Raw genomic sequence first — 24,565 nt, forward strand, 5'->3', positions numbered from 1 at the left:
TTCGGTGAGTTGTCACCACTGTGTTATTAGGGGACCCGTGAACCGAGTGAACGACTGCGATAGGCGAGCGACGAGCTGCCTGGAAGTGAGCACGGAAGCCACACCGAATGCAAGCGTCCCCGGAAGATCAAGGGATTGGAGTCTCAGGCCCAAAGCAAGATTCCCTCTTGATCCTCTGGACGCGGAACGGACTGGGCATGTACGTGTTTAAAATTCCGCACTAGGGCCTAAACGACCGGCCACTGGGGCGGGCGGGTGCAGGCGGAAAAATCACTGGCGAGGAATTTTTTTAGCTGCAGGAAGAACGTCCATTCCCGGGACGAGCAGATGAGCAGGCAACCGGGCAACCGGGCAACGCAAAGAAACCTTGAAGCTTCCTTCTTCCTTCTACTTCCCACCTGCCCATGCACGACTCTCCACGTCCCAGTAATCGCCTATTCTAGGGCACTTGACGCTCACGCTGCGCACTGGAACGAGCAATGGCGCTCCAAACGGGACGGCGGCTCGTGCTCTTGCGCGCGAGCTTCAACAAGGTGCTGGAAAACGCGTTGAAAGAGGTCACCAGAGGTACGTGTTCCATTTACGTCACTGCTTCCATGCCGCTTGGAGCTCGGCTGCTCACGTTTGTTTGCAGATAACCTTCCGAAACGAATCCTCAAATGTGTTTTGGCGACCACCATCACGGGTAATTATTCGCTGATCCGCTCGCCTTCTGTATGGACCGTGGCTGATGCTTTCCAGTGGTGATCATGTTGCTGCCCAATATCAGCGGTATGCATTGGCCCTCCGTTCTTTATATTCCGATTCGGTGAAATAGGGTTTAACTCGGTTTTGTCTCACAATACACAGACGTCTACGGGAAGGCCGGCTATCTGGCCTGTATCACTTCAGTGTTTGTGTTTGTCCCAGCCCTATTTCTCCCCCTGTTATTTGAGGGACTAAGACACACCGCTAACGACGATGCTTCCCCGTGCGCCGACAGCTTCGGTATGTAGGCTCTCTCGACGGAACCAATGTATAGCGGTGCTCAGATCCGTGTAGGACATCCCGGCCGGAGATTGGGCGGAATGGTGGAAGGTTTGCTCCTCTTGCGAGGCGAGAAGTGGCCGAACGCTGACGTTGTCTGCAGCATTGATCATGGCATCTGTCGGCGCTAGTCTTGGCATCGGGTGGGCATCACTCGGAACATTCGTATCGGCTCTGGTATACGAGCGCAATCCTGACGCGGCAATGGGGATCAAGGCTGTGTTCCTACTCATTGCCTCGTTCGTGCATGGCTACATTCGATTGTCCACGCCGAGACTTTTCCTAATGGTGCTGTTGATGATTTTGCCGGCGTTGATTGGATTGGTATAATACTCTCTGCTTTTATCGAGGTGTACTCGCTGTTGACCGTGTACCGGGGGATAGACTTCCGATTCGATTTATCTCAGCTCTATGTTTCCGGTGCAGTTCCTGTATCCGATACTCACGGCTGTCGCAGTCATGCTGCTGGTCAATGTTGCGGTATTTCCAGAATTTGGGAGTACACAGCTGTGTAAATCCCTATCCGGACTGAGACGAACGGACATGCACTGATTGTCCGCAGGCCTGACAACGATCGAGACGATCCACAAGACACAGAGCGTCCAAAAGGCGGCTGCCGAGCTCTTCATCGCCTTCTCCGTCGGCAAAGACCCTGACGAATGTGTCAGTAAGCTACGTGATCTCACCAAATCCAAAGCCGAGCTCCGCCAAAAAGTGACCGAGTGCAACGCCGTATACACGGAGTGTTCCTTCGAGCTGGCATACTCCGTCCTCGCACCCTGGGAGCTGAAGCCAATCTCCAGGACGGGAATCAAGCACCTGGTACGGAAAACGCAGAGTCTTGTGGGGGCGTGCGAGAGCGCATTTGCTTTCTTGGGCATGGAGCCAGAGCCTGCCAGCGGGACCAAGACACCGCCGTTCAAAGCCCGAAGGGAGGAACATGGAGACGAGGAGCTGCTGAAACAGCTACTTAAGCGCGTGGAGGCGCCGTTAACGCAGCTGCAGAGTGCTACCAGTCGTGCGCTCGATATCGTGAGCGCATGCGTGGCTTTCGCATATGTCCGTTTCTCTTCCGTCCTCGTGGACTTGCTTTTCGGACTGCTGACGGCAATTGCAGGATTCACCTAACATGCCCATCATTGGTACGGGCGCAAGCAGAGCTCGTATGCCGGATGGTATCCTCCTCCAGGAGATTGATATCCATATCGACTGGCTGGCCGCGACGATCCACGAGTTCGGGGAGTCATCCAGTTCTGCACTCGAGTCCGCGGCGATTTCGGGCCCCCAGGAGGAAGATCCCAACGTCGACATCATGCCGAGAGAGGAGGTGTTTCTCATCAGCAGTTTTGTGATGAATCTACGGCATGGCGCAGCACACACGCTGGAAATGCTACGGCACGCACGCCACCTCGTCGAAGAGCGCGCCGAACGCAAAGCTCGCAGATCACTGCACTTTCCGCGGATCAAACTGCGGAAATGGCTCTTCTCCGGCCAGGAAGAGGCTGGTACAACGCAGGCGTTCGACCGAGAGACGTTTGCACGTGAACTGGGTGACAGCTCGGAAGAAAACATCATCAGGGCCCACCAGAAAAGACGCTCGCGGGGCCGACGGGGCAGTTTTGCCGGATCGAGGCTCAGTTATGAGTGGCGCAGGTGCAGGAGGCTCCTTGGTAAGGTGCTCGACTGGGTCGCGAATTCGGACCCGTTCATCTATGCTTTCAAGTTCATGTTGGGTGTCATGCTGGTTGCGTGGCCAGCGTTCGTGCCCAGCTGGAATGAGTGGTATCTGCTGAATCGTGGAGGTATGCATCTCCAAGCGATTGTCCAGCCTTTAGGCCATGCTAACCGTCACAGTTTGGGCACCGATGATCTTCGTTCTCGTTTTCGAGAACGCTGTAGGCTCCACAATCTGGATCTTCTTCCAGCGAACGGTGGGCACAATCGTTGGGTCAACGTTGGGCTACGCAGCATACAAATCTCGGCACGGCAATGAATTCACAATCGCCGTGATACTCATGCTCGGATCGATTCCGAACTACTATATCCAACTTGGGACGAAATACCAAAAAGCCGGCATGGTCTGCACCATTTCCATGTGCGTAGTCGCACTGTCGACGCACTTGCAGACTGTTCCCGGCACGGTGGAGGAGAACTTCTACAAGCGGGTGATCACCATGATGATCGGAGGCACCGTGGCGACGCTCGTACAGCTGGTATTATTCCCCGTCAAGGCTCGTGTCCACCTCAAGGGGTGTCTAGCGAGCGCGATAGTCCAGATAAACAAGATGGAGTCGTGTATTGCCTCCGGGGTTGACGACACCAGGAACGTCATCTCGTCCGCACACCTGTTTCGACGCTTCGAGCAAGCAGAGAAGAAAGCTACCGCCTCCCTTTCCGCCGCAGAGTCTTTCCTCGAGTCGACAAAGCAAGAGCCACGATTGAAAGGCAACTTTTCCCCGAGGGCAATAATTTACAAAGAAGTCCCTCCTCCCTCTGCGTCCCCCTACTAGACATCACAACTAACCGGTCCAGATAATCTTCGTCCTCCGCCAAATCGTCGACAGAATGGAAAACATGGTTCAACTCCGACAAGCATACGGGTCCGCCGTGCTAGAACAATACAACAGCCGGGTATACAACTACCGGCGCAACGTCGCCGCCGCGATCACTCTAACGCTCTTTGTCGTGCACGAAGCGTTGACGACCAAGCTTCCACTCCCGCAATTCTTCCCCTCCGCACGCCTGGCGCACATGCGCATGGTCCTGCGGGTGCGCCAGATCCTGCTGGAGGATAACACCGCGCCGCCGTCGGAAGCGGGCGGCAACGCCATCGACGCGCGCATCGACCGCGCACTAACCCTACGCGTCAAGTTCCTATCGTGGAATGCCTCCTCCGCCGCGCTAGAAGAGTGCATCGAGTACCTCGAGGAGCTCGTAGACCTCACCAAAACACTCGTCGGCGCAAGTGAATTCCGCTCAGGCCTCCTCAACAGACCGAATTATAAAGAGTATGTGGACATGATCAAGTCCCGGAGGAATTTTACGGCGATCGTGGATGGTGAGCACCAGGCGGGCACGGATACTATAACGGTGGCCGCCGCGAGCGGGTACTCGGTCGGAAGGGTGTCGGAGCGTGCGCTGGAGGGAGTGCCGGACTCGCTGGCGAGGATACAGTCGAGACGCATGGAGGCGAGGCTTGAGAGACGGAGGACGAATCTTGGGAAGGCGGAGGAGGAGTAGGTACTTAGTTGCTTTTGCTTTTGCTTGGGAGTTCGGGTTGGTCACTGGTGATTGGGATGGGATATAGAAGCTTGTTTACAGTTTATTGGAGATATTGCGTAGATGGAATGGATCTGATTTTTGTTTTGTTTAATCATTGATTGTTTGTGGACTAGGTATCTAGAGGAGTGGATCAAGGTAACGCACGCACTCCGTTCCTTTGTCCACTACCCTACCCTCCGCCCTAGCCCTTTCCTCCAAAATACATGTAGAACGTAGCAAGAACATAAAACTAGGAAAACATAAAGCCCACCCCTCACTCCGCCCCGTCCCCTGCTTCTCCGTCAGGAGCTTGTTAGTGTTCAACACAGTCCAGTCCGTCCGTCCTGGGCCTCAGACCGGACTAGGCTGTATCTTAGCAGTCTATTGAGTCTGTTAGGGAGTGGTGTTCGGACGGACTAGTCCAAAACTTTTTGAGGTCAGGACGGACTGCAGTCACCCTCGGTCCTCGAAATCCATGGACGGGACGAACTACTTTTAGGCAGTCCGTCCGGTCCGGACTGCAGTCCCGACCGAACTATGTCGAACACCGGAGTTGCCACGAAGGAACGAGTGGAGGGAACAATGGGTGGGAGACTCGTGCTCCTCGACCTCAGCGCCTGTCTTCCCGTCCCCTCAACTCCCACTTCGACATATTACCAACTGCGTCTTCCTTAGCAACCTTTAGTATTCGCATGTCGAAATTAGTAGTGACGATAGTTGAACTGGATAGGTGGAATGGATCTGCGTCGTTCCGTTGGATCGGGGAGTGATATCGCATCATAATCCCCCAAAAGCGATCGGAGCTTTATCGGTCCGAAAACCAGTCCACAAGAAGCTGGGCACAGGCCTCGCTAGGGAGTGCATCGTGAAGATATCATTAGGCTCCCGCCCCCCATTCCACGGTCATTGGTCAATGGTGATGTTGGTTGATAGTTAGCAGCACCCCCATCAGCGGTATCTGGCGTTTGAAACGCCTTCCACCTTCCACCACTCAAGACATGAGAGGCTCCGCACTGAATTCTTTGGTGGGAAGTCCGAAGAGAATACCGACTTCTGATTGTTGCGCCTGTGAGAGGTAAACTGCATCATCCAGACCCGCATTCAAGCTCCAGTTAGTTGTAAGGTTGTCCCTCGGCCTGTGTTGGTTGTATGGCGAAGGTGGTGTCCTATGTCCGTATAGGTATAAAAGCTTGAATCTAAAAGACGAGGTCGAGGTGGTGAAGATGCTTAAAGAAACCACGCAGGAATTGCCGGTTTCTTCGGTGTTCTTAATTAATACCTTTCTACTGCTTAAGTTTGCCCGTGGGAAAACAGAGTAAAGTAGAGTACATGACACCGAAACCGGAACATCTGATATTGTTGATGCTGATAATGTTGATCGTGGAATAAGTTGTAACAGAAGGGGAAGGATTTCGAAAGGCCAACTGTTACGTTGCGCTGCTGCCCCCAGAGTGTTTGTTTCCGCTATAACCGTTCAGTTCCCCGAAAGAATCCCGCAAGACCCAGGCGAGCAACCGTATTAGATAGAAGCCGTAGTTGGTTGGGAGAATCTCCACGCCCGTCCATCCCATCACCTTGAACCTGTCTAAAAGCCTGAAAGGGGAGTTTCGACTCCCTCCTCAAGCGAGCGAGACGCCCCCCCCATGCTGTCCTGTGGCTACTAGAAATACATGAACTCACTCACACCAAAACGGTCCAACACTTGATCTACCCTCTGCCATGTAGTCAATCAATAGTAACACCCAGCGGTACCGTGTCAACCGCATCGCCCTAACCGATCCCCGCTTATTCTGCTCGGTATGACATCTGCAATAAGCCAAACAAAGCGACAGAGAAAGAACAAAAAAAAAAGACATGCCATAGCCGTGCGTGAATTATTCCGTCTGTTTTCCCACCCACCCACTCGGCCCTCCCTGAAACCAAGGTAGACACGGCAAGGTATGGTAAGGCTACAAGCGGATAAATCAATAACAAAATAGTATCAGTTTCTCCCTTCCTCCCCTCCTTTCCTTCACAGCTCCAGACAAAAACGGATCCCAATCGGAAATAGACAAACAAACGAAGACGCAAACACAACCCAGATCCTAAACGGAATAGAAAAAGGAAACATGTAGTATTACAAGAAAAAAATGAAATAGTCCCAATTCCTGTCTCCCCATGCTTTCTCCCAATTTTTGGCTGTCTCTGGTGGGTGGGTGCATATCAACGAGCGACTTACTACTGTGGCTGTTGCTGTTGTCCCTGCTTCAAAAGAGCCAGTGTCTGCTGCAACGCGCGGAAAGCATCTTCACTGGATGCCTGCTGGGGCTGGTAACTCGGCTGCTGCTGAATGAAGCCTTGCATCCAAGCTGGGACCTGAGCCGGCTGTTGCTGCTGCTGTTGCTGCTGCGGAACAGGCGCACCCTGGGGGTTACCAAAGAAAGAGGGGTTGACGTGCGCTCCGGCGTGCTGCTGCGGAGGCGGAGGGGGAATCGGGGGCATTCCGGGGAACTGGAAACCCATGGGAAACTGAGGGAATCCGGGGAAAACCGGCTGCTGCCATCCACCTTGAATACCTGGAGACTGTGGCTGAGGGCCAGCAAATCCGGTAAACTGTGGCATAGCCTGAGGAAGCGGAGGAGGAGGGTATCCTTGCTGCAACGACTGGTCTTGCTGCTGCTGTTTCGGCTGCTGCTGACCTTGACGATCCCGCTGCTTGTGGTAATAGTCGTCCGTACGGTCATCGCGATGCGGTCCCTTGAACTGATCCCGGTGCGCGCGAGGGCTGCGGTTCCTGGAGTCGTCGCGGTTACCTTGGTCGCGATCACGATCGTCGCGGTCACGGTTCCGTCCGCCTTGATCGCGGCCGCCTCGTCCGCCTCTGCCGCCTTCATGTCCACGATCATATCCTCCCCTAGCCCTGTCGCCCCTGTCGCCCCTATCGACGCCCCTATCACCACCACCTCTATTTTCATTTCGGTCGCCCCTGTCACCTCCTGGGCCGCGATCGTAGCCTCGTCCACGGCCGCTCCGGTCGTTGCCACCGCGTCCTCGTCCCTCATTCCCACGTCCACGGCCGCCGCGACCACGGTCATTACCACGACCTCGGAACCCTCCCCGATCTCCCCGATCTCCCTTACCGCTGCGTCCTCTACCACGCAGGGAGCTCGGGAGAGGAGGCGGAGGCTGGGATGCCATCTCGTGAAGGTTTGCTGGACGCTGAAGGGGAACGTAGGGTTCATCGTAGTTCAGTGTCGCAGGTCCAACAGGCGCAGGAGGCTCCTGGGGAACCCAAGGCTTCTTATTTCCCTTGAAGTTCTTATTCCGGTCGTTCTTGTCGGCGTTCTTGTCGCCGTTCGTCGACTTGCGTTCTTCCTTCTTGCGCCTCTTGTACAGAGCCTCTGCCTCGTCGTCCGAAAACTCCTGCTCGGATTCTGCAGGCTCTTCGTCGTAAAGGTTAGACGCATCAGTGCCTTTCTGTGCCAACAGGGGTTTCGTGAACACGTATGTCGAGTGATCGGGTACGTAAAACACCTTCCCTCCCTCCGCTACCTTGAGATCCTTGACCTCTCCCGCGCTGTTGAAGCGAACAGTGTATAGCGGCTCCTCGACACGTCCGAGCGTATCAGCGACAATGCCAACGACGGACCTGTCCTCGAGAACAAGAAGGGACCCTTCACTAAGAACCTGGTATTCCCCGGAGGTGATGGCTTTGATGAGGACCATGTTGTCGATTATAGTCTCCACTTTTCCAAGTTCCTCGATCTTCATTTCCGGTGTCACGATGATATTGGGTCTCTCGATCTTTTCCTCGTCTTCGGGCACCTCGTTCTTAGTGCGCAGAGGACCGGCTCCTGTAGAAGGACCATCTTCATTGAAGTCTTCCTGCATGAGAACTTTCGCGATGTCTTCGGGTTTCATACCGGCATAGCCTTCCTCCTCAGAGTCGTCTTCCGAGTCGTCATCGGAATCGCTCGAATCGGAAGAGGACTCTGCGTCCGAAGTATCGTATTGCCATTCTGCATTCTTGTCGCCTTTCTGCGCAGCGGCAAGGGCAAGGAATTCAGGATCAGGTGGCGGTTTCGAAGTTTTCTCGGCAGGATCTTTGAATAATGAACTGAGCAGGCTAGCCGCCGTGTCTTGCGCATTGCCGGCAACATCAGCAACGGCGTCACCCTCGCCACTCGATTTTGTCTCGACTTGCTTCTCGCCCTCCAACCGAGGACCCTCAGCATCATCCTCTTTTTTGACGACTGGGATGTCGGAATTGTCATTCGTCTCAAGGACCTCACCCTCCTCCTTGTCGTCTTCTTCACCGCCCACCTCCTCTCGCGCGACTGCTTCCCTCGCGTCGCTGCAGTCTGCCATGACGACATCATCGCTGGCAGGGGCTGCCTCTAGCTCGGCGGGTTTTGAGGATGGCGTTACAGTTGTCTCTGTCTGTAGCGATGGTGCACTATCGACTGTGTTCTGGATGTCATCATGAGTAGTATCATGTGCAGCAACGTGTTCCACCGCCAGCTGTCGCGATACCTCGTCATCCTCCTTCGAGTCCGACACGCTGCCGTCACCGCCAAGGTCACCACCAACATTGACACTCTGGTCCATCATCAATAATCCGGGAATGCCACCACCACCTGGCGCATCACCAGCGCGGTCGCCAGTCTGGGGCGAATCATCGCAGACGACGCCGTTCGCGATTGTCACGGCCTGGCGCGGAGCATCGTCGCCGTAGAAATCAGAATCGGCATCGTCACCATCCTGCTCAAGAACACCGACGATGGGCGAGTGGGCGATGGACATGGCCATATCACCGAGATCGAGGCGAGCACGTTTAGCGAGCGGCTCCAAGTCCGGAGCGGCGGGGTCGTGATCCATCACAGCTTCAGGAAGCAAATGCGACGCGATGGGTATTAGGGGCTGTTGATAAAGTTGGTTGAGTTCGGCGGTGTGAATTATTTCGCGGTGGATGAGTGGTGGTGGCAGGTGTGGTGGTGGTGAAGGTGGGAGCTGGGGGGTTGAAATTTTATGTGGATCCGGGTTGGTGCTGGGATGAAGCGATCCTCTGCTGTTTTGTGGTGGCTGCAGTTGCGAGGAGCTATGACGCTAACGTAGCGGACCTTCTAGGGTTCTACTACGTCGAAGCCACACACACAAGCGTATCCCTTCTAATATTGCCACACCACATTCAAGCGATCCATCGGTGTGGAGCTCCATCCTCACCGGTGCCACGACAACCACATGATCCTTCCAGAGAGCAGTAATCGACTCTGCCATGACTTGTCGATTGACTTGTCTTCGCCGTTGATTTCAAGCGGAGACCATCAGGCATCTTGCAGAGGACCCGAGAGAAGGAGAGAGAAAGTTCAAGTACTCGGGAAGGTATCTGCAACCCAAAGGCAAATTATCTCTGTTGTGTTTGATTATGTTTGTCTGGTCAATGATGCATACCGCTGTGGCTTGTATGTGGTCCCAGGGACTCCGAACTCAGAAGATTAAAGGTGAGACCCGGCGAAGATTTGTAGACCTCAAGATGTCCAATTCGTGAAAACCGACACTGGCCTCTGTATAGTAGTAATCTTCGAGAAGTTTATTGAAAACTCTCCATCTCCTCGGTTTCGGCTAGTCACTCGAAGTGAAAACTGGGCTTCGAGACTGGCTATTGGTTAAATCTCCGACGTGGCTTTTGTATTGCCGTTTACGGACACATCATGGTTTTTTTTAGACGACTATAGGAAGTAGAGCACACTACATATCATCCCGGAATCCTCAGAGGACATGTGTCAGTACAGCGGAAACATAGCTATACTGGCAGCTGCATCCGACGAGCCCATCATTTTCCTCGTCCGTCTTGTCTGTCTGTCTGGCCAACAGCAGTCTGGCGGCTTTGCGACAGTGCCGGTTCCGTTCCCGCTCCCGTCCCTATGCTGTCATCCCTTCTCGAAACGATTGACTCCTGTCAACTCACACTCTAGCTGCCCAACACCACTACTTATACTACTAGTATAAACTACACGTACTTATTGACTTGGCCACGCTCTTCCTCGTGCACTCACTCGTCGAACGCCCCCCCCGCGACCCCTACCTCCTACCCCGCGTAGCAGTCATGGCACCTCGACCTCGACCCAAACTGAAGAGTGACAACCCCGCCACCGCCGCCTCAGTCACCGAGGAGATTTCCGTGTCGGACAAGAATGTGGACGGCGACGTGTATGTAGACTTTCTTCGTGGTTCTCGGCGGCGACGTGTATGTGTGCGGCGTTGGAACAAATTCTTTAGCTCACACGTGTATTGTTGTGCCCCTGTTTAGGTTCCGGAGGTCTCATCCCATCGTGTCGGCCACCACCGCGTTTTCTGCACTCCTCCTCGTCCGATCGCTTTCTGCTGTCTACGCGACAATCCCCGACTGCGATGAAGGTGCGGAAGCCAGTTGTCATATGCCCAAGCGGCGGCGGTGATTGACGGGTGTTCTGTTGTAGTCTTCAATTACTGGGAGCCCACGCACTATCTCGCGCATGGCTACGGCCTGCAGACGTGGGAGTACTCGCCCGTCTATGCCATCCGCAGCTGGGCCTATGTCGGCCTACACGCCGTGCTGAGTCGTTTCTTCTCCGAGATTCCAAATCTCAGCAAGGTACGGAAACTCGGCGATCCGGGGGTCGTAACGAGAGACAGCGATTGACTGGGACTCTGTTGGCGCGCAAAGATTCACGAATTCTACGGTCTACGATGTCTGTTCGCCGTCTTCTGTGCACTCTGTGAGACGAGGCTGTATTCCGCCGTCTCGACGAACATCAATCGCCGCGTCGGAATGCTCTATCTCATCACGACTGTCGCCAGCGCCGGTATGTTCCACGCCGCCGCTACGTTTCTACCGTCGACTTTCGCTATGTACACCTCCATGCTCGGGACCGCGGCGTTCATTAACCGTCGCCGAGGCTTCCGGACCGCTGAAGGAGTGTTTTGGTTTGCGCTGGGCGGATTGCTGGGCTGGCCTTTCAGCATGGCTATGTGCATTCCCCACGTTGCGGAGGAGCTGTTCATGGCCACCATATCATGGGGAGCCGTGCCGACGATCAAACGACTCGTCAAGGGCGGTATTGTGTCGATTTTGTTGCTGGTAGGCTACCGTCGGGATATCGTCTCACAACGGAACGGACCACAGGCTCACGGTTTTTTGTAGGCTGGGATTATCGGAGTTGATTATTACGCCTATCAGAAACTGGAGATCGTTCCGCTGAACATTGTGCTTTACAATGTCTTTAGCGGGCCAGGAAGGGGCCCGGATATTTATGGCACCGAGCCGTGGTGGTTTTATCTGGCGAATCTGACGCTCAACTTCAATATATTGCTACCTCTGGCGTTGATCAGTGCACCTTGCCTGGTAAGAAGCCCTCTAGTATACCGCAGCTGGTCGAATGCTAACATATCCCAAAGATCTTGTACTATATTGTCTGCCGCACCACTCTACCTCTAGGCTTCACACCGCGCATGATTTCCCTCTCGGCCCCCTTCTACCTCTGGTTTGCAATCTTCACCGCCCAGCCGCACAAAGAAGAGCGGTTTATGTATGTAGCATATCCGGCGCTCTGTCTCAACGCAGCAATGACCTACCACGTTCTCATCAACGTCTGGAGCACCGTCTCAAGCCGCCTAACCAGCCGGGGCAAATCGCAAGACCTCCTAAACTGGCTAGTTCTCGCGCTGCCACTCGCAGTCGCCGCGTTAGCCTCCCTCTCCCGCGTGCTGGCCGTCGTCAGCGCATACTCCGCGCCGCTCGAGGTGTACTCCGGACTACCGGCGAATGCCACAGGCAATCTGTGCATCGGAAAGGAGTGGTATCGGTTCCCGTCGTCGTACTTTTTGCCCGATGGAGTGAGGGTCAAGTTCGTCAAGAGCGCCTTTGATGGGCTACTACCGGGGGAGTTCCCCGAGAGTAAGGATTGGTCCCGTCCCGGGACCTGGATGATCCCAAAGGGCATGAATGATGAGAATAAAGGTGACCCTTCGAAATATGTATGTGGAGCCTCACTCCCCGCCCGTCACCCTTGCTGATGAGGTTTAGATCAACTTCGACCAATGCGATTACTTCGTCGAATCCTTCTTCAACCGTCACGGTGGGAAAGATGTCGAACAAGACCACCAGGTCGACATGAATCAATGGGAGGAATCGGTTTGTAAAGACTTCCTCGACGCCGCCGCGACGCCGAGCTTGGGGCGTATCCTGTGGGTGCCTCGGTGGATCCCGAGCTTCCGCGGCTGGGGCAAATACTGTCTCCTCACGAAGAAGCGCGGGTGATCTTTGGGCGGGGAGACGGGGACTTTCTTGTTTGTACATTATATATGGGAGCCAGCTTTCTGCACTAGGATAGTTTTGCTACTTGTGGTTAACTGCATCTTCCCGTCGTGTGATGCATCATGCTCATGCACGGCGCGCGTATCATCGATAAGCTATCTAATATAATTCACCCGGCCCCGCGGTCATCGATAGTATGTGGTTCCGGGCGAGAAGGTCAATCGTGTACAGTGCAGCTACCAGCGCGGTGTCTTAGAAAAGTGCCCGATGGAATGGTTATGCTTCACTTATACATACCTACCCATACCGGGTGCTGTTCTATAGAAAGGATGAGGGGCCGCTTTTCTACTTCCTTTCTTTTATTTACTTGTCCAGCTGCGGTTGAGTCGAAACATGTCGTCTTTCATCATGATACTTCCGCTGTGGACGTACCTCCTAGCTATTGCCTCGGTGGCCTTCGCGCTTTCGCATCGATACCTCCGTAAATCAAGAGCTCACTCGGCACCAGCAACGCAAGATAAGAAGCCTTCACAGTTCCAGAAAAGCGAACGAACACACGGAGGCACCTCACCCCTCCAAATCACATTCCATGGCCTCGCACAGCTAACAATCACCAGTATGGCCGCCCTCAAGCTTCAAGACGCCCGTTCCCCCGGCGTATCCCGACTGGTCCCTCACCTCGACGAAACCACTATCCTACCGGCCCTTCCGCCACGGCCCCAAGTACTTCATCACCATGGGTCTGCGACGGATGGCCTTCGACGACTGGATCGAGCTGGACAACGAATTCCTCTCGTTCCACGCACAAAAAGCTTCGCGCATCCTCACGCGCGGCGAGAAGTGCTGCCACACCACGCCCGAGGCGATGCCGGCCGCCTATGAGCTCCTCGAGGAGCTCGCGGCGTACCTTCCGGCGCGGTATCCCAGCTTGTATACGCGCACGGATGTGGGGATGGATAACCTCGCGACTGGCGAGTCGTTCGACATTGTGCGCCGCCCGTTGGTCGAGGACCCCATGGTGATGGCTGCGCGGTGGGTGCAGGACGACCTCGCGATCATGCTCGAAGGCCCCGACGGGATGTACTATCTCAAGGCCGGCTGCACGCTGCTCACGGGCTTCTGGCGCCTGCAGGATAAGCTCGGGATGAGTCTTGACAACATTCACCTCTCCGGCGACGTCCCCGGGTTTAGGCAGAAGCTGCAGAAGGGGATGAATAACTTCTTTACGCGCATACAGCCTGAGGCCCCCATGGTTAGGAATAATTACTTCATCCAGGTGGATGGTGTGCTGCCCTGGAGCCCGAGTATTGGTAGCGAGGATGGGAGGGAGGGCGAGTTTGGTTGGTTCACTGCCGAGAAAGATAAACCGATCGAGGAGATTTATTTTAGGAGTGAGAGGCAGAGCCTTAGGAGGCTTCCGAAGAGTGGCGGTGTGGTGAGTTTACTCTCTGGATAGGTATATGGCGGAGGGATTTGTGAGCTGATGGGAGAAGGTCTTCACCATCCGCACCTATTTTGCCCCAGTTCCGGAGATCGCGAAAGAACCGTATGTTCCCGGAAGACTTGCGAGTGGGATACGGAGCTGGGATGAGGATGTGGCAAAGTATAAGGGCCGTGATCGGTATGAGACTGTCCTGCTTGCGTACCTAGATAGCGAGCATCAGAAGCAGGTGGAGGCAGGATTACCGGTCGATAAGGAGGATGGGACGCTGGGTTATCCTTGGTAAATCTAGACGCAGGTTTCCTATTAAATAATACCCGAAATGCAATTGGATCCTTCGTGTTGGAGGGGTCCGGATGTGTATCTGCAGTGTTGTCGAGCTACCTATGCAACATGTGGTGGCATGTGGTGGTGGTGGTTGTCCTAGAAACCACCGCACTAGGACCCCTTGCTCCAAGTGAGAGGGTAAAAGTGACCATGGACCTCTCTGGGGGTTTGGCGTGAATCTCGTCACCATCAGTCGGTCGCGCCCACAACAAAGAGAAAGCGAGTCCTCCGCCCCCCGTTCGTTGGCGTCTGAGTGATCGCCGCCACGTCTGAATCCATCAGCTCGCTTGAAATAACAATCGTCTGAATTGGAGCATCATTCTCTACCTGTTTACGAGTACCCCATGTTGGGCGATAACCGTCCATGCCTCCACCTCCTACACCGCCGCCGCCGCCACAAACACACAATGAGGAAACCCACGAGCAAGATCGGACCAGTCCCCTGCCGTCCTACTCCGATGGCGGTATATCCACCTCCTCCTTTCGTTAAACGAAAACGTAGCTCACGTCTTAGACCTTGAAATCCTGCACGAAATTGTCGCGCTGGCGACCACGATCCCCGGCGACGCCTTCCGCGGGTTGTGGAAAGCGTACGACTACGTTCTCGCCGCGCGCAAGATCGATCCCAAGGAGGACAGCCGATACTTCCGTGGGATCCTGGAGCTGCAACATGCTCCGGGCGAGGATCTCAGGGAGAAGTTTATTTTCCTGCTCGACAAAATCGGCGCCGATATTGAAACCACCCGCTTTACCGACCTGAGTGTCCTGCCGGAGGAGGTCACGACGGAGTTTAATAGGTTGCGCCTGGAAGAGGCGAAGGAGCGACGGGATAGGGCGCGACAGGCGGCCTCCGGGGAGCCGGATGAGGGCGAGGAGTATTTGGCTGAAGATGAGGGGTCGGGAGACAACACCAACGCGCACAAACTCAGGGAGATGGGGGTCCGACGGTCCAGATTGCTCAAGTCGCCAGAGGATACCAGGAACGACGCCGTGAGGGTGGCCAATGCCGCCGCGCAAAAGCGACGGCTGGAGATGCGCGAGCGCCGCGTGGCCTCGTCCGGTTCGGAGGCCGAGCCACAACATCGGCACTCGGAGGCCGACGACGATGACTACACGACCAGTGATAAGCTTATCAGTACTGCCAACAGAGCCTATGAGTGCGTCATGTTGCACAAATTCTTCCACCTCTGGAAGGAGCGTACCGTGCAAAAAGTGGTACGTCGCAAATTCTTTGAACACCAGGCGGAGGTGTATAACCGTACTACTTTGTTGCAACAATCGTTTGACATGTGGAAGGAACAACGGTGGTTTGCGAGGATTGGAGAACGAGCCACGCGACGCTATCGTCTCACCTTACTTTCCAAAACTTGGAACAATTGGGCGCACCGCACTGCCGCGATCGTTCAACGGACACACGAAGTGCAACAGCGGATACTGGCGAGAAAGTACTTCAACATCTGGAAGCGACGAGTGCAAGGGGACCGGGAGAAGGTGCGGCGCTTTCGGCTACAGTCGGTGCTGTATCGGTGGATGGATACCTGTCAGAAACAACGAGACTCGGAGCTGCAGGCCGTGGAGAAATACCAGGAGAATCTGGTGTCGCGCTTCTACTGGCAGTGGTATTTTGCGCATTTGAACGTTGCCGTGCCGCAGCGGTACGTGGAATGTCTAGCCCACACAGCATTGGAGGAATGGGCGGCGAAAGCGAACGGATTGATTGAGCTACGCTTGATGGCGACCGAATTCCGCCGACAAAAGGACCTACAGAATGCGTTCTCGCGCTGGGTTTACAAGACCGACCGCAACTTGGAGGACCAGGACCATGCGTTGAACCACCTAGACTTGTACCGACGGCAGACCGCCTTCGGTAGCTGGAGGCGTCAAGCAGCTTGTGCACCTCTTGTCAAAGGGATGTTGGAGGTTGTCACGGACCGCATTGTCTATGAGAAATTCATTGCCTGGAGGAAGCGCACAAAGAACGAAATCGCGGCAGCAGAGATGTACAAGGAGAACCTCGCTCGAAGAGCGTTGCGCACCTGGCGACTGGCGCTACGGCTCGACATCATGACGGAGCACCACGACGTGGCGATCCGACGAAATACGCTACAACAATGGGTGCGACAAGAACGGCTTCAGCTACTCGCGCGCACCCACAACCGTAAAATCGCCCGGAACGTCATCCAGATCTTTGCCCAGCGCTGCAGAGAGAGGAAGGAAATGCTACGACAAGCGTATCGACAAACTACGATCCGCCACCGCCGGACTATAGTGAGAGATATCCTCATTTTCTGGTACCACCGACAGCAGTTCCTTCGCGAGAGGGAACAACACGCGGCAAACAGATACAACGCCACTTTGATGGAGAAAGCTTTGTTCATCTGGCGGGAGCGCATCGCAACCATTAGATACCACGAGAAACTCGCCGACGATGCGTACTACTTCTTCAGGACCAAGCAGACGTTGACGCGTTGGAATGTGGCGGCCGCCGAATCCAAGAAGCAGCGGATTAGAGAGGCGTACCACGTAGTTTCGCGCAACAGAAAACGGCAAACCGCGCAGCGGTTTTTCCGCCGATGGCGGGCTAAAAGCGATCAGCTGTGGGATCAGGAGCAACGGGCGACCGATTACGCACACGCCAAACTGCAAGAGCTGGGACGTAATATCCTGTTCAACTGGAACTCTCGTGTCGCTGTTGCCTTGGACCACTGGGCGGAAGCCGAAGACCTCGATCATCGTCGGATCGTTGGACTGGCCTTCAACGCCTGGCTCGAAAACCGTCGCCGTCTCCAGGAGCAGGAATTGAGGGCGCAGGTGATGGTACACGAAAGCAATTTGCGGCTAGTACACAAGTACATCAAGCGATGGGACACACGGCAGGCGCGACTAGGCTGGCGTCACCAAGATGCCATTCGACAATACGAGCGCACCCAGACAGCCAGAGGCCTCTCCTTCTTCCTAGAATGGCACGAGAAAGCCCTCCGGCGGCAACAACAGCACGATTCTTCGATGCAGCAGATGGATTCGTTCGAAGACGTCACGGTCATCCAGCCTGCAAAGGGCGGCGGCGGAACCGTTACGCCGCTCAGAGGCTTTAAAACCCCCGGATGGAAAACTACTGGTGGGTCGAGGAGGAGAGGTGTGCTGGGAAATCGCATTCTGGCTCCCAGTACACCGATCGGAAGTCCCGGAAGTCCGCTCAAAAGATTCGGTATGTTTGGAAGGAGTACATTGGGGAGGGTGGTGGAGCCCGATGATGATGAGGGCACCCTGGTAGGGTCGGGATCTGGGGCTCGCACCATTGCGAGCCGCAGTAGTGTGGCTGGTGGGCTGTGAGGATCTGTTTTCTGTTTTGGTTCTTTACCCGGACTTTGGGGCGCCGGTTTTTGGTGACATTCTGCTTCTTTCTTTCTTCAGCGGGTGAGCGGGGCGTTTTGATTCTTCTGTTTCTGTTGATGATCTGTTGATGGGCGTTTTCGTCTCTGCAAGTTCTTGGATACCATGGGCCATGGCTGCTCGCTTCTGCTTCTTCCGAGTTCTTTTTCCGTTCGAATACCTAGCATACTTACTCACGGTTGTGATGTGAAAGTACTTTGTTTAGTTACGTTACTGGAAATAATTGTATGCACTCAATGGGAGTAGGGACTCGGGAGGGATGCGAATCAAAGTAGTGTACAAAATAACCTGTGTTCATCAGCCCATGTGCGCCCATATCACACATTCCACTCATCTTGATATCGACCGGTAATAACCAGCGGGATCTCGGAGGTCATGTTCTCTCGCTCCGTCGTCGCCTGACGCGTGAAAGATATCTCACGTGGAGCGTCGTGTCGTTGTCAAGCATGTAGATCCTCGTCAAGGTGGGGTTAACATGGTAGGTGGCGCGAGCTTGGTGCTACGTAATTCCCCTGCAGAGGGAGCTGTTCAGGGAACACCAAACACGCTCTTCAAGCTCACTGCCGCAGCAGCACCGCCGCCTCCACACAACCGCCCTTCGGCCATCTTGCTGACCTCTTCCGATAAACCTTAAGGATATCTAACGAGTTGACATGCGCGTACCGCCCACAGCACTACGATAGTCCTAGATTCTCCACATCGATGATCCATCCCGGACGGCCACAGTCCAGGCCGCAGGCAACGTGCACAGGCGAGTGGCAGCGAAAACGCATCATCGCGTACATCTCCGGCGACAGCTTGGTTATTCTAGGCGCCGTTGATCAGCTCATACAGACGATCTACCCGGGCGCGGACGAGCACTTGAAGGCGGTCGCGATCGATGAGGTCACCGGAAAGCTCGCCGTGTGTGCTGGCGGGAAGGTGTGGGTTCTCAGACCGAACGGGAGGGGTGGGGACTATTTGAAGGTGAGCGTGAAGGGCAGGGCAATGGGGGTTTGGGGCTGATGTCACGGTGGCAGTGGGAATCGCAAACTCGGATCTCGCTCGATGCCTCGGACGGCCCAGCAACGACGCTCTCTTGGGGCTCCAGCGAGGAGCTCCTAGTCGGCAGCAACTCCCTGACGCTATGGTCCACGGCCGCTACCAACGACACGGCGGATGTCCGGCTGCTCTGGCGGCGCCCTCTCGCCAACCCCGCCGCGCTCGCAGTCTTCAGCTGGGACGCATCTCTCGCCGCCTCGGTGGCCCACCATGACCGGCTCGTCAAGATCTGGTGGAAGATTTCGATTGGCAGCGACGACAACCAGCTCGACTTTGCGTATCTCCCGCATCCGCGCGCGGTTACGTGGATGCAGTGGCGCCCGCCCATGCAGCGCGGGGAGACGGTGGATAATGTGCTGTATACCATCACGGCGGACCAAGTACTGCGGGTATGGGCGCCCGTGTATCCGCACGATGGGCATCTGCTGCAGCTGTGGGCAGTTTTGGATCTGCGCGAGAGTATTCCACGCGCACCCGGAGCACCGCAGGATGAGAGGTACCATGCACTCATTGTGGATAGCAAAGTGTTCCGGCTTGGAGCGGAGCAGGCGGTGGCTACGGCGGGGGAGAGTAATAAGGAGCAGGAGATTCTTCAGCGGCTCGTTGAGGTCGCAAAAAGGAGCCCTGATGTCGTGGTAGTGTTTGATTCCCGGGGACGGCTGAGTGCATGGGGCCTTGAGAACGTCTCGTGCAAGAGTCGGAAAACGACAAATACTTTCAGTATTGTGCATGCCGAGAACTCCGGCGTCAGGGTCGGGAGTGGTGAGACGATATTTACGGCGTTCGCGGGCGGGATGGGGTTGGTGGTGTTGGCGCACTCGTTTGAGGGGCGGATATGCTGGCTGGAGTCGAGGCTGGATACGCTGCTTGATCTTTCGCCGAGTGGTGTCAGGTTCCAAGTCAAGGGGAAGTGGACTGGACATGATGCACCAATCCAGTCTGTGATGCGGAACGCAGACGGGAGGAGCTTGTTGAGTTCAACGGAGGCGAACCGGCACCTGATATGGACACGGGAAGAGCTCGGGGATTCAGTAGCATTGCAGAGGAAGAGTTCACTACAGCCACATGATGTAGTCGAGCGGGCTGTGATTCTGGAAAACGGTAGATTGCAGCTTCTTCTCCCGTGGACGCGTTTTTCTGACATGATTTAGGGGACTACATCATGACCTTGCACGCCGACTACGTGGCATTATGGGATACTGAACCTGCCGTCTCGGTGGAAGTAGCACGTTGCAACTTCACTAATAACGGAAAGATGTTGTGTCTACTACTGCTCCCGGAGATTGCCAACAGCCCGCCGATGTACCATGTTGTGGCAGTCGACGAGGAAATGACAGGCATTGCCTGGGAGGTCTCATTACCACTCCGGCCGTCAAAAGCAGCGCACGACGGGGCAAACGGAAATGTCCTCTACCTGAAAGAATTGGCAAGATTTGATCTGGGACCGCGGGATGGATTACTAGCCATTATTCCCGTTGATCCGGTGGGCTGGAATGCAGTTCTCTCCGAGAGCCTGGACATGTTTTCCCGTGAGGTAGCCACAACGATATCCAAGTCCGGCCTACTTCGATCTTGGACAGTTAAGGTCTTCAAAGACGAGGCGAAACTAAAATGGCTAGCCACATCGACGGTCGAAACCGGTGTTCAAAACCCATCGCTGGCAAAGGGCAACTCCATACGCAAGATTGCGCTAGTCGATGAAGCCAGGACAGAATTGACTATCTGGGATTCGAAGTCGCCGCAGCTGGAGTTTAGGAAGCTGTCCGCAAATGGCGAAGTTATACGGGATTTGGACTGGACATCGACACCGCAGAGTCAGTCTATCCTCGCGGTGGGATTCCCGCATCGAGTGGTGTTGCTTTGTCAACTGCGATACGACTACTTAAATGCCGGGCCCGCTTGGGCTCCATTCAGGGAAATCGGCATTGAAGCTATGACGCCACATCCGATCGGTGATTCCGTATGGCTCCAAGACGGTGCGCTAGTCATCGGTGCCGGAAACCAGCTATTCCTCTATCCTAAGAAGATAGAGGGTGAAGACAAAATCCTGGACTCGTTGCATCTGACTTCGCATAACAGCAAGTTTGACAACATCTTCGATATCGTCTCGCAGCTAAATGGACCGCTACCGGTGTATCATCCACAGTTCCTGCAGCAATGCATTCTGGCTGGAAAGTCGAAGCTTGTCGAGATGATACTTGTCAAGCTGTACAAGGAACTGAGAAATTATCATGAGGAAATTGGTCTGGATCCGTTTTTGGATTTGCCAATTGATACGTTACTCGCGAGAGATCAGGTATTTGTTGCACTGGTCTTTCTTGGAGGTAATCTGACGATATGCCTGTAGCCTCCGATGCTGAATAGACGGGCAAGTACATACTCGCCGTTCTTCGACTCCTTCCAGGAAGATGAGGATCTTTCCACCGTCGACGAAACACTAGCAGAAAAGCTCCGCGAACTCCTCACGAATATTCCCATTCCGCACATGACCGGGCCAGAACAAATCAACCTCGCAGTGATCGCCGAATCGGTAGCGCAAGTCAACAAGCACCGACGTTCCATGGACGAGCACGGAGCGCAATACCTACTGTTCTTCCGCCAGAACAATTTCCGCCGCGAGCAAGCGGAGCACGAAATGTCATGGCGAGAGATCACTTGGGCGTTTCATAGCGCCTCGCAGGAGATCCTCGTGGATCTTGTCAATGGGAATTGTCAGGGGCGAATGATGTGGCAACAAGCAAGACAATCGGGTATCTTTATGTGGCTGAAGGACTCTGAGGCAATCAAGAGGCAGTTTGAGGCAATCGCTAGGAATCACTATACCAGTACCGACGAGAAGAATCCTGTTGACTGCTCTCTCTACTACCTTGCGCTCAAGAAGAAGAATGTCCTGACGGGGCTGTGGAGGATGGCGAGTTGGCACAAGGAGCAGACGTCTACGTTGCGCTTCCTGTCGAACAATTTCAACGAGCCAAAGTGGAAAACGGCGGCGCTGAAGAATGCGTACGCACTGCTAGGGAAGCACCGGTTTGGTAAGACCCATTCCTAACTTCAGATGTTTCCCGTGGCTGACGAAATCAAACAGAATACGCGGCCGCCTTTTTCCTTCTCGCCGACTCTCCCAAGGACGCTGTCTCCGTCATATTCTCCTCCCTTAAAGATCCCCAACTTGCCATCACCATTGCCCGCGTCTACGAAGGCAACGATTCGGGTCCTGTCCTCCGCAACCTCCTCGAGAACAAGATCCTCCCCAACGCCGTGGCCGAAGGCAATCGCTGGCTAGCCTCATGGACCTTCTGGATGCTACAGCGCAGAGACATGGCCGTCCGCGCGCTTCTCTCCCCGCTCTCAACCATCCACGCTCCCATCACGGCCCCTCAAAACCCCGACAGCCGCCTCTTCCTCCTCAACGACCCTGCGCTCATCATTTTCTACAAGCACATCCGCTCGCGCACCACCACAACCCTCAAAGGCGCACATGAAATCACCCCAGCGATGGAATGGGGCTTCGTCGTCGCCACAGCCTGCGTCTATGACCGCATGGGCTGTGACTTCCTCGCGCTGGATCTCGTCAAGAACTGGGAGTTCCTACATATCGAACGCAACGTCCTCACCACCAACCCGAACTCACGCTCCCACGCTAGGAATCTGCTGCGAAAGGCGAGGAGGAACTCGACCATTATTGCCGATGATATCCTGGAGTTCAGGGAGGAGAAGAAGGATACGGCGACGGCGGTGGTGACCGAGAAGGCCCCCGCATGGAAGGAGGGCCTGGTTAAGCCGCCCGCGGCGGTGTGGGAGGAGCCGGATATGAGCTGGGCTTTTTAGGTAGATCATCTGCGCTGGAGGATGGCGTTGGAGCATGTTTTGCGTTTCGTTTGTATATGGTACGATGTTGGAGACTTTGTTCTTATAATACGACACAGTTGCTACGATATGGATAGGATCTGGTTGTGTTGATGATATCTGCGTGACTTTCGTACACATCAACACGTGATAGAATATGTGAGATGAGTTTCTGATAGTATCGTAACCATGTCACTCGCTCGACGAGGAATATACGGTGGGATAATGACTGTCGAGGGCCTCCCGAGGAGCAACTAAGATTGTAGACTACGATGATACAGCTCGATATCCCCTTATGTTGCAAGATTTAGGTGAATGGTTAGTTGCAAAGCCCCGCGGACAGCGTTTCCAGGTCCTGCTTCTACTACAACCAGTCCACAACCAGTCCACAACTAATAAGACAAAGCCAGGGTTTGACATTCTCCACAGTGCACAGTGCACACCTAGGTACTCCAGGATATCTGGCTAGACATTCACACAGATCTCTTCGAAGTGGATGGTACATGATTACGATACACCGCAAAACCCCACTAACTCTGTAAGCACGGGATGTTATGTTATTTAAATTTCAATCGTGGCGTTGATGTCCTCTGCTAGTTACCTATCCCCTACATATAGTACCTACATGACCGGACGCTTGTAAAGTTTTTGCACTGCACTATTTGGACCGATGCAGAAATGTCAGAAACGAGTGATATCCAAAGCATTCAGCGAGTAGATTCCGCAGAGAGCAATTTGAGTAAGTTATGTTATGTATGAAGTAGAAATTCAGACTCTCTATCATTATGTATGATGTATGTATCTTGAAGCACAGAACCCGTTTCCATCTCCACTTCCTCTTCAAGCTTTCATAAACAAGTGACAGAAAAAATAAAACAAAAAACAAAAACAAAAACAAAAACAAAAAAAAGGCCAACGGATGGTCTTTAGAGGCAGCCCGTGAGTCCTGAGATAGTTGATCTCAAAACCCATCCTACGGCGATGCCCTGGCTACAGTCGAGCAACAGGGCATCCAGCGGGATGAGTGATTGATTGAGTGAGTGATTGAGTGAGTGATTGAGTGATTGAGTGAGTGGCCCTCGGTGGCAGTCAGAGCAGCACCACACGGTTCGTCGGAGCCATCGGCGATGTCGAGAGCCAACGCAAATTGCTTGCGCTGGTGTTTGCGCTCTTGAACGGCGCACCGTCAATCGTCGCAGGCTTCCGCACGGCAGACCTCCCCTGCGACTTGCGGGGCTCGGTTGCTTATTATGATCGGCTTATGAACTCCCCAATACGAGAAGCGTTGGTGTCTTCCTCGCACTTGTTCTCGTCATCGTCGCACATGTTCTCGTCTTCTTCGCTGCGAACAAATGGTTCGCAGTGGCCCCGTTTAGGCAGTCAGCCCGCAGGCCCTTCCCCATCGTGGGAGGGAAAAGAAGAAGTGGTTGTGCCGTGACGGTGGACGCCACACCAGCGCAAGCCCAGTGGTTCTTCTTGACGACCGACTTGAGCTAAATCTTGCCGTGCTTTGCAGCAGGGCTCTTCCGCCAGCGGAGGAATTTCTCTCCAAACAAGTCAGTGACGGTCGACACACGAATAACTCTGATGTAGATGAAGAAAACCTACTCCTTGTCGGTTCCGAACTTTTTCGTGGGTGAAATACACCCACGAATGATTCGTTCAAATTCAAACTTGATGTCTTCGAAATGATCACGGCACTGAATCCCATTAAGTTAGAGATGATTTTCATAACTGACCTGTGAAGACTTTACCTGAAGGAAACAAGGTTCGTTCTTGTCGTTCTTGTTGTTTTTGTTGTGATTGTAACATGAGTCGTGACGCGGGAAGATACTTCCAACGCTCGACTAATGCTTTGCGGATCGCCTCTGGCAAATTTGTCTCCGTGAGCTGAGATTGATATTGTAGGTAGATTGTGTTGTAGAATGATTGTGTTGTAGGATGAAGGAAAGAAG

The 24,565-nt window shown here is 54.3% G+C and overlaps 6 protein-coding genes across 6 annotated transcripts; 5 read left to right on the forward strand and 1 right to left on the reverse strand.

Moving 5' to 3' along the window:
* Positions 1-1,230: 1,230 nt before the first annotated feature.
* BZA05DRAFT_339766 (uncharacterized protein) lies at positions 1,231-4,266 on the forward strand (the record flags this gene model as incomplete). Its single annotated transcript, XM_051480946.1, has 6 exons — positions 1,231-1,350; positions 1,411-1,537; positions 1,589-2,085; positions 2,144-2,828; positions 2,881-3,506; positions 3,559-4,266. The coding sequence occupies 6 exons, from the start codon at positions 1,231-1,233 to the stop codon at positions 4,264-4,266; spliced, it is 2,763 nt and encodes a 920-aa protein (XP_051338018.1).
* A 3,327-nt stretch (positions 4,267-7,593) lies between these two features.
* On the reverse strand, positions 7,594-8,259 carry BZA05DRAFT_318454 (Gar1/Naf1 RNA binding region-domain-containing protein; the record flags this gene model as incomplete). The annotated part of the gene is made up of 1 exon (XM_051480408.1): positions 7,594-8,259. A coding segment is annotated over one exon (666 nt), but the record flags the coding sequence as incomplete, so codon positions are not given.
* Positions 8,260-10,114: 1,855 nt separating this feature from the next.
* On the forward strand, positions 10,115-12,746 carry BZA05DRAFT_403197 (Alg9-like mannosyltransferase family-domain-containing protein). Its single transcript, XM_051484175.1, has 7 exons — positions 10,115-10,476; positions 10,577-10,683; positions 10,746-10,900; positions 10,973-11,386; positions 11,450-11,650; positions 11,704-12,282; positions 12,332-12,746. The coding sequence occupies exons 1-7, from the start codon at positions 10,373-10,375 to the stop codon at positions 12,563-12,565; spliced, it is 1,794 nt and encodes a 597-aa protein (XP_051338020.1). The 5' UTR covers positions 10,115-10,372; the 3' UTR covers positions 12,566-12,746.
* On the forward strand, positions 12,741-14,469 carry BZA05DRAFT_403198 (uncharacterized protein). Its single transcript, XM_051484176.1, has 3 exons — positions 12,741-13,124; positions 13,180-13,997; positions 14,056-14,469. The coding sequence occupies exons 1-3, from the start codon at positions 12,956-12,958 to the stop codon at positions 14,287-14,289; spliced, it is 1,221 nt and encodes a 406-aa protein (XP_051338021.1). The 5' UTR covers positions 12,741-12,955; the 3' UTR covers positions 14,290-14,469.
* Positions 14,470-18,086, forward strand: BZA05DRAFT_403207 (Sfi1 spindle body protein-domain-containing protein). Its single transcript, XM_051484177.1, has 2 exons — positions 14,470-14,794; positions 14,845-18,086. Exons 1-2 carry the CDS (start codon positions 14,695-14,697, stop codon positions 17,661-17,663), a joined length of 2,919 nt encoding a protein of 972 aa, XP_051338022.1. The 5' UTR covers positions 14,470-14,694; the 3' UTR covers positions 17,664-18,086.
* A 68-nt stretch (positions 18,087-18,154) lies between these two features.
* On the forward strand, positions 18,155-22,697 carry BZA05DRAFT_375801 (RAVE protein 1 C terminal-domain-containing protein). The gene is made up of 5 exons (XM_051481799.1): positions 18,155-18,689; positions 18,743-19,865; positions 19,916-21,060; positions 21,112-21,796; positions 21,850-22,697. Exons 1-5 carry the CDS (start codon positions 18,426-18,428, stop codon positions 22,590-22,592), a joined length of 3,960 nt encoding a protein of 1,319 aa, XP_051338023.1. The 5' UTR covers positions 18,155-18,425; the 3' UTR covers positions 22,593-22,697.
* The last annotated feature ends 1,868 nt before the right edge of the window (positions 22,698-24,565 follow it).

This window comes from Tricharina praecox (genome assembly GCF_024521635.1).
Source record: "Tricharina praecox strain CBS 144465 chromosome Unknown BZA05scaffold_18, whole genome shotgun sequence".
Taxonomy (NCBI): Eukaryota; Fungi; Ascomycota; class Pezizomycetes; order Pezizales; family Pyronemataceae; genus Tricharina; species Tricharina praecox.

What these genes read in the sequence shown, in the direction of transcription:
- BZA05DRAFT_403197 (XM_051484175.1), top strand. Translation starts at nt 10,373, where the DNA reads ATGGCACCTCGACCTCGACCCAAACTGAAGAGTGACAACCCCGCCACC. An exon ending in AGATTCCAAATCTCAGCAAG is followed by an intron (nt 10,901 to 10,972) that starts GTACGGAAACTC and finishes TGGCGCGCAAAG; the next exon opens with ATTCACGAATTCTACGGTCT. An exon ending in TTGTGTCGATTTTGTTGCTG is followed by an intron (nt 11,387 to 11,449) that starts GTAGGCTACCGT and finishes GGTTTTTTGTAG; the next exon opens with GCTGGGATTATCGGAGTTGA.
- BZA05DRAFT_403198 (XM_051484176.1), top strand. Translation starts at nt 12,956, where the DNA reads ATGTCGTCTTTCATCATGATACTTCCGCTGTGGACGTACCTCCTAGCT. An exon ending in AAGCGAACGAACACACGGAG is followed by an intron (nt 13,125 to 13,179) that starts GCACCTCACCCC and finishes AACAATCACCAG; the next exon opens with TATGGCCGCCCTCAAGCTTC. An exon ending in TTCCGAAGAGTGGCGGTGTG is followed by an intron (nt 13,998 to 14,055) that starts GTGAGTTTACTC and finishes TGATGGGAGAAG; the next exon opens with GTCTTCACCATCCGCACCTA.
- BZA05DRAFT_403207 (XM_051484177.1), top strand. Translation starts at nt 14,695, where the DNA reads ATGCCTCCACCTCCTACACCGCCGCCGCCGCCACAAACACACAATGAG. An exon ending in GCCGTCCTACTCCGATGGCG is followed by an intron (nt 14,795 to 14,844) that starts GTATATCCACCT and finishes CTCACGTCTTAG; the next exon opens with ACCTTGAAATCCTGCACGAA.
- BZA05DRAFT_375801 (XM_051481799.1), top strand. Translation starts at nt 18,426, where the DNA reads ATGATCCATCCCGGACGGCCACAGTCCAGGCCGCAGGCAACGTGCACA. An exon ending in GGCTGTGATTCTGGAAAACG is followed by an intron (nt 19,866 to 19,915) that starts GTAGATTGCAGC and finishes GACATGATTTAG; the next exon opens with GGGACTACATCATGACCTTG. An exon ending in CGTTACTCGCGAGAGATCAG is followed by an intron (nt 21,061 to 21,111) that starts GTATTTGTTGCA and finishes ATATGCCTGTAG; the next exon opens with CCTCCGATGCTGAATAGACG.